Source organism: Phragmites australis, chromosome 6, assembly GCF_958298935.1.
Source record: "Phragmites australis chromosome 6, lpPhrAust1.1, whole genome shotgun sequence".
Lineage (NCBI taxonomy): Eukaryota > Viridiplantae > Streptophyta > Magnoliopsida > Poales > Poaceae > Phragmites > Phragmites australis.
The window spans coordinates 13551684-13564356 of NC_084926.1; the positions used below are offsets into that span (position 1 = coordinate 13551684).

Sequence of the window (12673 nt, forward strand, 5' to 3'; positions counted from 1 at the left end):
TGTCCGCCTGCCTGTGCTATTGAATGTCAATGTTTCATCTACTTACATTGTATTGGTAGGACAGGCCAAGGACTGGAATCTACAAACCGCGACTAAAATAGTTTCTTCGAATTTAAGTACATCGAATTCCGGATTTAATTTGCTTAAGCTGCGTCTGTCTGTCTGCAACTTTTATCCTGAAAGAAAGTTATATGTAGGTGCCCTAAAAGAGTTGACGATGTTCAGGTCTGCCGTTCTACTGTTACGAATGTTGATTATCCATGATCCAGTCATTTTCTGCAGAGTTGAAGGTGCTCAGGGCTGCCGCTCTACGCTTCTACTTGCCTGTTTGCTGAGCCACTTGATCGGTGATCCTAGTCTGTCGCAACAAAGGTCCCAGAAGTCCACGATGATTAAAAAAGGAGCAAGCTTTGCATGGTGGATGATGCTACGATAGATAGAGATCGCCTTTCGCTTTCCTCTACCGTGGAATGAGAATACGCAGGTCCTCTATATATTTGCCAGCTAAACGGTTCCTCTAACTTGAGAATGCGGAGTTGCATACACAACATGATACACACGCAAGCAGAGCAAGAGGATGATTCTGCAGTCTGCACCAGCCCCATTGTAACTGCTTATTCTTTTCTTTGTAACCCGGTCAACCAGCAACGATCAACTAATATCGACCTGGTCCTTCTCAATAGAAGTGGAGAAAAAAGGAGCAGACTTGGTCACCGCATGTCACATTACATCAAAATATCAGGAACACTGACCAGTTCAACAAGCCCAAACATACCCAAAGGTCGAAGGACCAATTCGAATTTTCCTTTCGATTTTGTTAATTGGTCAGCGAAACCCACACGCCAGGTCTAAACTTTTCAACCCGCAGGAGTGTAGGCACATTCGTGTCAAAGATCAAGATGCAATCTCGTAGTCGTCAGGTCGATTAGCGTTCCAAAGCAGAGTCAACTTCGCCGGATAATTAGAAACAGAGGAGTCCAATGATATTAGCAGTGGGATTAGGCCGCCGTCCTCTTTAAATCCGCACCACGCATGGCCGCCATCTTTGCTATTTGGTCCTTGTGGCGCGGTGCATTTGTCAAACCGATACGACCGCGTGCGTTTTCTTCAAAGAGGAAATGACGTGATGATAATCCATTGATCCGACACTGGAGCCGACCAAGATAAGACCTGAATGCGCTGCTAGGTCAGCTCGATCACAATCCTTTCGCGGTTTCGCACTACCCGATCCGTCGCTTTCTTGCAGAATTCTTTTCCGGCTCTTGTCACTTGTTGAATATCTCACTAGGATTCACGGACAATAACGCAAGCGAGGAGTGCCATTTTTTTTTCTATGCAAGGATAAGGATGACGATTATGCTAATGTAGATTGGTTATTTACAGTATCTATTTCTACGCAGGATTATAAACTCGAGTCCCGAGTCAAGACTGCAGTAGCTTACAATTGCGCTACTGCTACACGATCCTCCGGTCTCGCTGCCTTATGTATTTCCACTCTTTAAGTTCAATCTAGCATTCCAGCGTCCTAAAAAGGCGTTCTTACCTGCTGCTGGTAACTTGTCTAGGTTACGAACATTCAGTTATACTGCTCATGGTTGTAGTTGTTTCTTTTGGAGGTTTTTTTCAGGGGTGTTACTTTTGGAGCTAGCGAGCTAGTCCTGGTGTCGTGGTGCTCGAGAATGGTTCGGGATCTAAACCACAACGGAGTACGAGCAGCTGCTTTCCGAGCGTGCAATGCGACACCTCGTCTCCAAAGTCCAACGCAACCCACCTGCATAACTTTCTAATCCACTACCGGTACACATGCTTTCAGTTCCGGTCCCAAACTCGCGAGCGCAGCCGGAGGAACTGCGACATCACGCAAAAGCCTCGTTAAATTTGCGTTCCACGCACCGCACTCGAGGAGAAAACGCACCCAAATCCACTCCTCCAGTCCTGTGATCCCTCACGCCGCCCCACCAAATCCGTCGCCCGCCCCACCACCGGAGCCCCAAACCCGAACGCCACTCCCACTCCCGTCTTGCGTCAACGAAACAACCGCCCCCAAAAAATTAATTGCCCCGCGGGTGGGGTGGGGTGACGAACTGACGACTCGCGCGAGACGACCAAGTCCTCGGTTCGGTCGCGCACCAGAACCTGACCGACCTGCCGCGCCTCCTTTTCTCCGCCCCAAAAAAGCTGGCACGGTTGCCGTGCCGTTATATACGCCAAACAAAACGCCCGTGCGCCGTGCGCAAAAACTCGCTCGTCTCCTGCGTGCCAGCCGACGCTGCTCGCCGCGCGCGAATTGTAAACTTGTGACGCTAGCTGCGCGTTCCGCATGGCCATGTGCACGCCCGCGACGGGCCGCGGGCGCGTGCGGCTGAACGTTGGCGGGCGGGTGTTCGAGACGACGGCCGCGACGCTCGCCAGCGCGGGGCGGGACACCATGCTCGGGGCCATGCTGGACGCCTCCTGGAACGAATGTTGTCCTGCCGCCGCCGGCGGCGACAGCGTGGACGAGTACTTCATCGACCGCGACCCGGCCTGCTTCGCCGTGCTGCTCGACCTGCTCCGCACGGGCGGGCTCCATGTGCCGCCGGGCGTCCCCGAGGCGACGCTCTACCGTGAGGCACTCTACTACGGCCTCCTCGACCGCGTCCGCGCCGCGCGCCTGGGGGAGTTCGACGGCGATCGCTTGCGCCTGGCCGCGTCCGTGTCCGGCCGCGCGCCGGGGGACGGCACAGCCGTCCGCGCGGCTCCCGACGGTGGCTGCTGCGTCTCGCACGGCGGCGCCGTGCGCGTGTACAACTGGATGCTCGAGGAACGCCGCCCGGTGTACCTCGACCACGCGCCGATCAACGACGCGGAATACCTCGACGCGGCCACGCTCGTTGTCGCCGCGAGGAAGCGGCCCAGCAGGCGCGACGGTGGCGTGGCCGCCTTCTCCGCGCTCACGGGCGACCTGCGCCACCGCTTCCGCGTCGCGCACGATCGCCAGGTCAGGTCCTTCACCGCCGGCGCACTGGCCTTCGACGGACGATCTAACATCTTCGCGAGCTGCAAGGGCCGGTTCAACGAATACGGCATCGGTGTCTGGGACTGCACCACCGGCGTGCAGGCCGACTTCTTGTACGAGCCGCCCGGTTGCGCACTGGGTGATGCCGACAAGCTCCAATGGCTCGACGACGCCAACACGCTCATGGTGGCCACGATGTTTCCACGGACCGACTCCTCCTTCATCAGCCTGCTAGACTTCCGGGACAAGAGCGTCGTGTGGTCGTGGTCTGACGTCGGCACGCCGGCATCGCTCGAGGACAAGCACGCCGTCCACGCCATCGTAATGGACGACCAAAGAACGGTCTGCGTGATCAACCAGTACGGCGACCTCGGGTTTCTTGACCTCCGGAGCAACGCCGGCGGCGTGCGGTGGAAGTCGCGGAGCAAGCTGAGCTTGAGCAGGAAGACGAAGGTGCAAAGCGAGGAGACGTGCTACCCGAAGCTCGCGGTGCACGGCGGTCAGCTGTTCGCGTCAACGAATGACGCCATCTCGGTGTTCAGCGGCCCCGACCATGTGCTGACGTCGACGTTGCGGGGGAACAACGGCGGCGCCATCTGCGACTTCTCCATTGGCGGCGACCGCCTCTTCGCCCTGCACAACGAGGAGAATGTGTTCGACATCTGGGAGACGCCGCCGCCGGCGATCATCTGACAGTCAGAGGATTAGTCTTGTATCAGTGGAGAAAGAATTACTGACAAAGGTTTCGACAGCAAAACACGCTGTAACTTGCTCATCATTGTCACGCAACTTATTCTGTTTCTAGGAAGGAGCATGGATAGCAGTGGAGTGCTGTCATTCTCGACAAACGCCTTCGTTGTCAGCTGCTGGTTTTCTTTTCTTTTTTGTCCGGCTTTTTGTTCCTCCTGACGTTCATAATCACCCAGCGAAGATTGTTGTTGCTGATCCTGGCATTCTGTCGAAATCATGACCCGTCGTTTCTGGGCTGCAATTTGTGAAGATGTTAGCGCGAAAGATCTCTTCAGTACTTATTAGAAGGGTCCCACGAGGCCATAATCATATCACATTATTGTCATGATGAAATTCACTCAATTGAGTGAAAAAAATGATGAACTTCACTCAAAAGATGTCTTCCTTACAAAAAAAGAAAAAAAACCGAACCGACAAGGTCCCTATTTGTCTTTGTCCATCACTCCATCTATGCAAGCGAGAATGAGGAAAGAAACAAAAAGGAGATCAAGGAGATACAGATATTGTTAGAACGTCTCTCTTTTGCTCCAATTGTCTATTTATCTACTTGGTGCCCTGTTTCCTCATCTTTTGTACTTGCCAAACTTTTTCTTAAACAAGTCGGGCTTGATCCACATGAGCAACAAACTAGCCATATTCCCCTTCTGCGTGTTATGCTTTTGATGCAACCTTAACTATAACGTGAAAAGTGGAAGCAACCTTAACCGTTAAGCAGCGAACCTAGGACAGGACTCGAGCTTGCTGCCACTGACGAACAGCAAAACATGCTCCCTGCTCCCTGTTTCATCAGCGAGCAGCTTCTGCAGCTTCGGTCTGCAGCCGGCCACTGGAGCAGGCGGTGGGTGAGCATTTCGCTTCATGGTTGCTACGGACACACACATCTGATACCATTCTCGCGGCATGCTTTCACTTGAAACGTAAGGCACCGGGCACGGTGGCGCGCGGTGTGCAGGGAGAAGTAGAACCTCCCTTTCGTCGTACCTACTGCTGAAAATCTTGGATATGATCAGTGCAGAGCTTGCAAGAAACGGCGTGCGTGGAAGTTGTTTGCGCATATCAATCTCTGTCTCGTCGTACGTGGACCACCTCCCTACATTGGGTAACTAACGAAGCAACAACGAGTCGAGAGGTGCAGATCAGGAAAGCAAAGTGAGGCTAGCAGCGTAGCAGCAGTGTCCTGACTGCAGACCGACACGCACATCGCTGGGCGCCTTGCAAGCAATCGTTAACGTGGTTGATGGGTACCCGGGCGGTGCTCGTGAGTGTGCAGAAGTGGTTCGGAATCCAGGGATAGAAGCAAACTGTGAAGTGTTTGTTGCCTATTGTTAGCTCAGACCCTAAGAGTACTGATACATTCTAGAGACAGGCTGGTGCCTGGCACCCTGGTTATACCATCAGTACTAGATGTTAGATTCTTGTAGCTTTGAAGGAGTACTCTGCGACCAGTACTCTTGCAGGGTCCAATCATCATTGGATTTGAATGATAGGTTTAGTGAAGGTGATTAGTTTTTTGGATGGGTTAAGTAGGGTTGTATCATATAGCTTAGTTGAGTTAGAATCATATTTGTTGAAAAAAATATTTAGTTGGTTGTATTCATCTAGATAGCTTGAGTTGAGTTTTGATTTGATCGACCGAATCTGAGACTGCATGAGCAGATGTAAGAATTAAGATTGTATTAATTGTTTGTATGAAGATGATTTTATGATACTGATAAAGTAGGCCTGCTTGTATGAGAAGATACAAAAGTCTGTATCTGTTGGGCCAACATGCGGAGTAAATATCAAATCGAGCTTAACTCCCGGACCAGACTGAAGGTTTATATTTGTATCCGTCGAGTCATGCTGAAATAGTAGAAGCGGATAATCAAACACGCTTCTCTATGATATTATATGCATCCATCGGATTAGGCTGGAGCAAATTCGGGCAAACAAGCACACCCTAAAAAAAGCTATGTGTAAGAACGAGATTGACCACTAGAAGGGGGTGAATAGACGTCTTAATAAATTTCTTGTAAAATCGATAACCTTCTCCTATTTGGATCACCCAACGCACCTTAAAACTCAAGCGAAAGCAAAAATAGAGAGAAACTTTAACAAGAGAAAATCGAGGCAACACGACTCCACGGATGATATATGAACCATAATTTTCATTTAAGATCAATCCATGTGTCTTAGCACTCAAAAGATTATAACTTGCAAAGAAACAAGAAAAGATGAACACCGAGCAACGAAACTATCCACGTTAATTGTCTAGAGGCAAGAAAATTCAAGACCCCATCACATAAGCGTGTATATGAGAATTTTATGCCTCTAGCAACAAGAAGAATGACCTCATAAGGTGCTAAAATTTCAGCTCAAAAATCTAAAATGAAAATAAAAAACAGAAAAAAACTTGCAAGGGAACCAATAGAGAAAAACTAGAAGGAGCGTAATTCAAGCATATGCAAAAACATAAACTTCATTACTTAATGAGAGCAGATCTATTTTAGCCGGATTACAAAGATTTATCTCCAAAACTCTCACGTATTACATAGGCTAAGCACTCATCATTCTCTTCTCTAAAACTCTAACTCTAAGCTCTCAAATGGATGGCAAAGGGGCTCAAGTGGCTGGTTCAAACTCTCCTATAGTCCTACCCCACTATTTATAGATCTAGAAAACTTGACCTCTAAGTTTCTTAGTTTTTTTTCCCAAAATACCCATATCTTACAATACACTTCTACCTACCACCGAGAATATTTTGATCTATTTTCTTCTCCATTCATCGGACGGCCGGGGCGCCTTCACGACTTAGCTTCGCCTTGACTCAAGCTTTGCGATGGTGTCACGTACTACTTCAGTCCTCCTACAGTTTTAAGGAAAACCACAAAAATGCATGCATGATTCTCAAAGCGTGACTCGTTGCCTTGCTTACACCTTAAGCAAGCACTTCGATGTCGACGCGTGTACTCCGTCAAGCGATCCTGATTGCTAGCAAGTTTCTCCTGCTCCCGATCCCTCGGACCGCCTTGTCACTTGTATCAGCATCCCATTCGCTTGACTTTATCAACACGTCGTCTCCATCTGCCTTCTATGCTTTGCTTGACCTCCACGTGTTCAGCTAGAATCACCATTGATTCCGCCCGACTGCCTTGATCATCCGGCACCAAGCACTTCATTTGGCCCCAATCATACCACCGTTGACCGCCAAGTTACATCCATCACCTGCACAACATGATACAAGCAAACATATATCTCTAACTCCAATTCCAGTTAGTCCATAATAAATATCAATATCAATCACTGATCATAAGTAAACCAATGCATATTTCAACTTGGTTTCTCAATCTCTCCCTTGATGAGCGCATTGACAACCCTCAAAGTATAAAGATTTTGGTGTGAAGAAATTAAGATAAGCTCATCCAAATGACTAAAAACTCGAGAAAGAGAAAAATATGTCACTTGGCATAAGAAAGGTTGCAAAAGCTCTAAGAGAAGCAAAGACGAACTAAAAACCTCAAAAGAGCAAGAAAAACTCAAAAACCCAAGAACACATGCTCCTTCTTGATGATTGCACATATTCCATTTTTTTCTTTTATTTCTAGATAAATGCAATTTTCTCCCCCTTTATTGAATATTTGTGCATAATATCTTTGGGTATATTTTCTTCCCTTTGACAATGCAAACATTAAGGATACAAGACTATTTAAAAGATGTGCAAATGAAATACAAGCCTACAAAGTTTCACATATAGATCACAAAGCACTTGCAAGGACTAGAGATGTTAAAGCACTAGGAGGAGTAAACAATATAACTCAAAGGCGCACAAAGTCTCGAAGTGAGTTCATGTCACAAGCACTGGGAGTGAAATAAGTTTTGATCATGTTGTTCAATTATCCAAAATATATCACCACAAAAGCATCCATAGTTTCACGATCAGTGCAAAGATTAGGGAAATTAGTGCTATGTCAAGTTCAAACTAGTCAACCAAGTTCAACCCGACGGGCTATACAAACACCCACATATCAATCCAAACCTTAGTTTGATAACATGAAAAATAACATTCTTAGCACATTAAAAAGTACAAGGTAACTTTCTCATTTGATCATTTAATTATCCTAGTGAGTTTTAAAAAACCATGGATTCACTTCTTTGGCAAACCGCATGAAGCCTTAAGCCATCGTATTGAATTCAATTTTAGCTCAAAACTTGATCATTCATTTTATTAACTTAATATAGGATTCAAGATATGCAATTTTTCACAAAGCCAAAACAAGTTGTACCTTTGCGACACAAAAGAGCACATGCTCTCCCAAGGGTTAATCATAGGCTAAACATTTTCATAGACAAAGGTCAAAGACCCTCAATCTGCTGAACTAAACAAAGCGGTATAGCACAAGCTTTTCACATAACTAGCCCTAATTTAAGCACTGATCAAGCTAAAGCAAACACTCAAGGGTAACAAGAGATTATGTTCACATTTGAAGTTCATTCTTAGAAAAGATAAGCTTGCTGAACAGATTTTATGCCATATTTCAATAAGAGCCTAATCTTACATAAATTGTTATACGTCCACTATATTTAGCACAAATTCACAATTAGTACAAGAAAGTGCAAAGAAAATATAAGTGAAGCTTGCTAACATGATTATCTTACAAAAATATTATGCAATGCAAATGCAATAAAAGTAAGATAGAGTATGTGCAAAGGTAACTCTCTCTCACACAATAATATAGGGATGGTACACCAAGCTCTTCCCTCAGAAAGACAAACCTTGTTGCATCTAGAGGCTTGGTAAAGATGTCAGCTAGCTAGTATTGAGTATCTATGTAGCTCAACTCAATGTCTCCCTTCTCATTATGGTCTCTCAAGAACTGAAATCTCACATATATATGTTTTGTTCTGAAGTGTTGAACTGGGTTATTGGCTAAACTTATGGTATTGGTGTTGTCACATAAAAGTGGCACACTCCTGAAATCTAACCCCAAATCCCTCAAGGTAGCAACCATCGACAAAATCTATGAGTAATAGCTAGCAGCAGCTACATATTCAGCTTCAGCAGTAGACTAGTGACACTATACTACTTACGAGAAGACTAATATACAAGAGAAGTACCCAAGAAATGAAAAGTACTAGAGGTACTCTTCCTGTCAACTCTAGAACCAGCAAAATCTGCATCTTTTGAGTAGATAATTTGGCCACACTAGCCCTACCGACGTCAGCGCACCATTTGATTCCAACTGAGTCGAGAGGGAGGGAGGGAGGAGAGGAGAGGAGAGGGAAGGGGAGGGGTAAATTTGCGGCGAAGCTCTGCTACAGAAAAGAGGTATGTTTTTTCTATAATTTTTTATAAACTCGGCAGGATAACTACTAGTGCTAGGTTTTGACATATGTTAGATGTAGGATTCTTTTACAAACCTGGTAGGATAGTCATTAAACATATGTTAGAATGCAGATCTAATTTTAGAATTAGGGTTAGATATATTTGAGCAACTAGATCTTGCTTGTACATATATTATAGCAATTAGATGTAGTCTTTATACATATATTAGGTATTAGATGTATGATTTAGACATAGTGTAGTCATAATTAGTGTGGTAGATGTAGGATTTAGAGGTGCTTGATGTGGCGACTCGAGAATATTTTATTACAGTATAGATTACATGTTAGGCTATATTTGTAATTAATTTTCCATTGCAGATGTAGTTTTATATAATTATTTCTGTTATGTCACAATAATGTTATGGTTTTTGTCAATGGTTACTAGGTATATTGGATATATGGCAATTTAGGATATTTTATGGGGACAGTGAAATAGTATGTGGTTCGGAAGGGGCAATACTGTCCTTATTTCAATCAATGTACAATGATATCTCTAGACCTATGAATAAGAGTATCGGACACTTGTACGCTTGGTTGATGTGAGGTTTCAAAATAGACCCTGAAGTTCAATAGCTGACCATTAGCATTGTGGGCAACCAAGTAAGAGATGGTGTGTACTGAGAGGTATATCCGCTTAATGAAGATAAAGTGTGGAAGAGGTATCTGCATGATGTTGTGGACAGATGTTGGCCTCCTATGTTGCTTGTGCAAAGAAAGAATAAAGAGGTAGTTTGAGAGATATAGGGTGGGCAGTACGCAGAGGAGGAGGGTGATGAGGAAAAGTATGATGATGATGTTGATCCGGATGATGCACATTCATCGAATTATCCGATTGAATTGACCAGTAAGGCAGACGATGGGGAATAAATCCCTTCTCTAATTGAACAGATAGAGCTGGATGATCTTGAGGCTGATGAATCTCCTGAGTATGGCATCTCGGATGATGAGGACGATGCTCATGTTCATGCGGACTGAAACAATCCTAACTTTAACAATCTTATGGTCAATGAGGAAAATCAGGTGGCCTAGGAGTATAAGCAGATCGAGGTGATCCAGGGTGCTAGGTATCCTACCAGTTAGACCGTGAATGATGCTGTGACTCAATGGACAATATCGCATTATCGACAGTTTTATGTTGTCAAGTCAGGCAAGAATGAATGTGATATTAAGTGCGTGAAAGAGGGTTGCCTGTAGTGGGTGCATGGTATAGGGATCGATGATGTTCTAAGAGATGGGATGAATTATGACACTTAAAATTAATTGGTTCCAGAAACTTCACAAGATAAACCTATATCAATTTTTATCTAAATATGCTCTAGGTTTATCTAGTGTGTCTACTTTATCGTTCAAAAGAGATTGCAACATATTTAGAAAGGTAAATTGCAAGTATGTAAATACAGAAATGTAAATAAGATAGAGAGAGCAAACTCGGCGTAAGGGATTTTTATCCTGTGATATCGATGGCATAAACACCACCTCTAGTACATGTTGGAGCAGCCACCTAGGTTGTAGATCCTGAATGGCACCCGGTCACGACCCTTGAGCCACCTAGGCCTAACGTAGGTTGAGCCACCAAGCCACCAGGGAAAGACCTCACCACAAGCCTCTCTTCCGGTCATTTGTCGTCGTCTTCTCTTCGAAGCTTAAGCCAATAAGGCAAGAGTCACCACGTCCCTGTACAAGAGTTTTGCCACCGTTTTGCACCAAGTCAGAGGATTAGCAAGCTTGAGATACCAAGGGCCAAGGTGCCAACGAGTTAGCAAGACTTCAAGGTGCTGACGTACCACTTGGTACAAGTTAGGATCACTCATTGATCCCCTCTCTAGTCGGCAACACCTAGACACACCTCTCTCTAGGCCTATTAGCACTAACACTCTCTAATCATGTGCTTAATTACCTTGGATGATCACTTTAAACACTTTGGTGACTTGGATGTCATCTCAAGTGTATGTAAGCTTCTCTAGACTCTAGCACCAACAAATGACCAAGTGGAGGGGGTATTATAGCCTCAATCCTATGGACTAGCTATTGCCCCAACGGCTCAACTTTACTGTATATACCGGATGATTTGTTGTAAACATCACTGTACACACTGGACCATTCGACATGTACATTATCCAAAAAACTAGCTGTTGGAACTTCACTCAAACCTTTTGTGATCACTGGATGTTCCGACGTGTTCATTAGCTCCATCGTCGGTCCATCTGACGTGTACACTCCTTCTGCCAACTGAGCCACTTTCTTCTCTGCACAAAATACTCCGTTGTGTATATCATCAGTGTGTTAGACCATCCGTCGTTTTGATCTTCACTCTTCAACACTTGCAACCTTTTCGGCAAGAAATACTCTGGCATATTCAATTCCATATCACCGGACAATCCGGCGTGCTTCGGTTTTTCTCCCCATTGACAAAAACACTTTGGTGTGTAATTGCTTCATGCGTCTGATCTTCCGGCGTGTACAATTGTCATGAGCTGAAATGCTCTAGCACGTACAATCTTCTCTGCGCCAGACCCTTCGATGTGTACACTTTCTCTAGTACTTCTCCAGTTTTATCAATCTTTGTCCCAGCTTCGATGGCTTCTTCATGTATTGCATCTATGAAACCAAATAAAGTATATATTTGACAAACATGTTAGTCCTATTGAGTATATTGTCATTAATCACCAAAATATATACATGCCCTAAATATGGTCACTACAATATCCAAGGGTATGTTTGCTACAATCTTCCCCTTTTTGGTGATTGATGACAATATAACCAAAGCAAGTGGCAAATAGATAGTACGAAAAGTAAATAGCAGAAATAATGAACAATGCCCTACCACTTTGCTTGGATGTATGGTAAGAACAACAAATAATATCAATTGTGAGGAAACTAACCTTTGTTCTTACCTTTACTTTGTATTCACTTTGTCTCTCTTTTGTTGTGGCTCCCCCTTTCTCCATCGTCACTATCTCCCTTGACCTATGCAAGAGCTTCTCCCCGTTTTCAACCTCGTCATCCTTAGACATCTTGCTTCCTTACTTGTTCTCCACTAGACATGCCATCTTGCACTTGTTTGGGTCATCAAAATTCTCTCCCTTTGTTAACAATATTCAAAAAGGGCTACTAACACATGTTGAACTCAAGGAAAAAATGTTAGATAACATGGGAGAGAGCTTCATGAACCATGATCCAATAAAATGATACCGATTGAAGGGGTTTAATTCAAAGATATGCTACTAGTTAAAATGAAAATACATGGATCACAATCCATAAAACCCACATAATATGATAAGATCCGAAGCTTAAACCATATTATGTATGGAGGTAGCTTAAATGAACAAATAAATTAATAATGATATCAATTGACAAATAAGTATTGCATACCTCCGAGGACATGTAGATTACTCTATGAGACTACAAAAGATACAACTCTATATGTTAATCTTAACATCACAACCCATAGAATATACTTCTCTTAAATGCGTATATACAAGTGTTAAATACTTATGAGAGATATGCACTTGTCATTGATAACAATGAGGAATCTATCCTATAGATTGGACTCATGGTACATAA

General features: G+C 44.6%; 1 protein-coding gene across 1 annotated transcript; it reads left to right on the forward strand.

Moving 5' to 3' along the window:
* Window positions 1–1830: 1830 nt before the first annotated feature.
* LOC133921778 (BTB/POZ domain-containing protein At2g24240-like) lies at window positions 1831–3773 on the forward strand. The gene has a single exon (XM_062366803.1). The coding sequence runs from the start codon at window positions 2321–2323 to the stop codon at window positions 3689–3691; it is 1371 nt and encodes a 456-aa protein (XP_062222787.1). The 5' UTR covers window positions 1831–2320; the 3' UTR covers window positions 3692–3773.
* Window positions 3774–12673: the final 8900 nt, after the last annotated feature.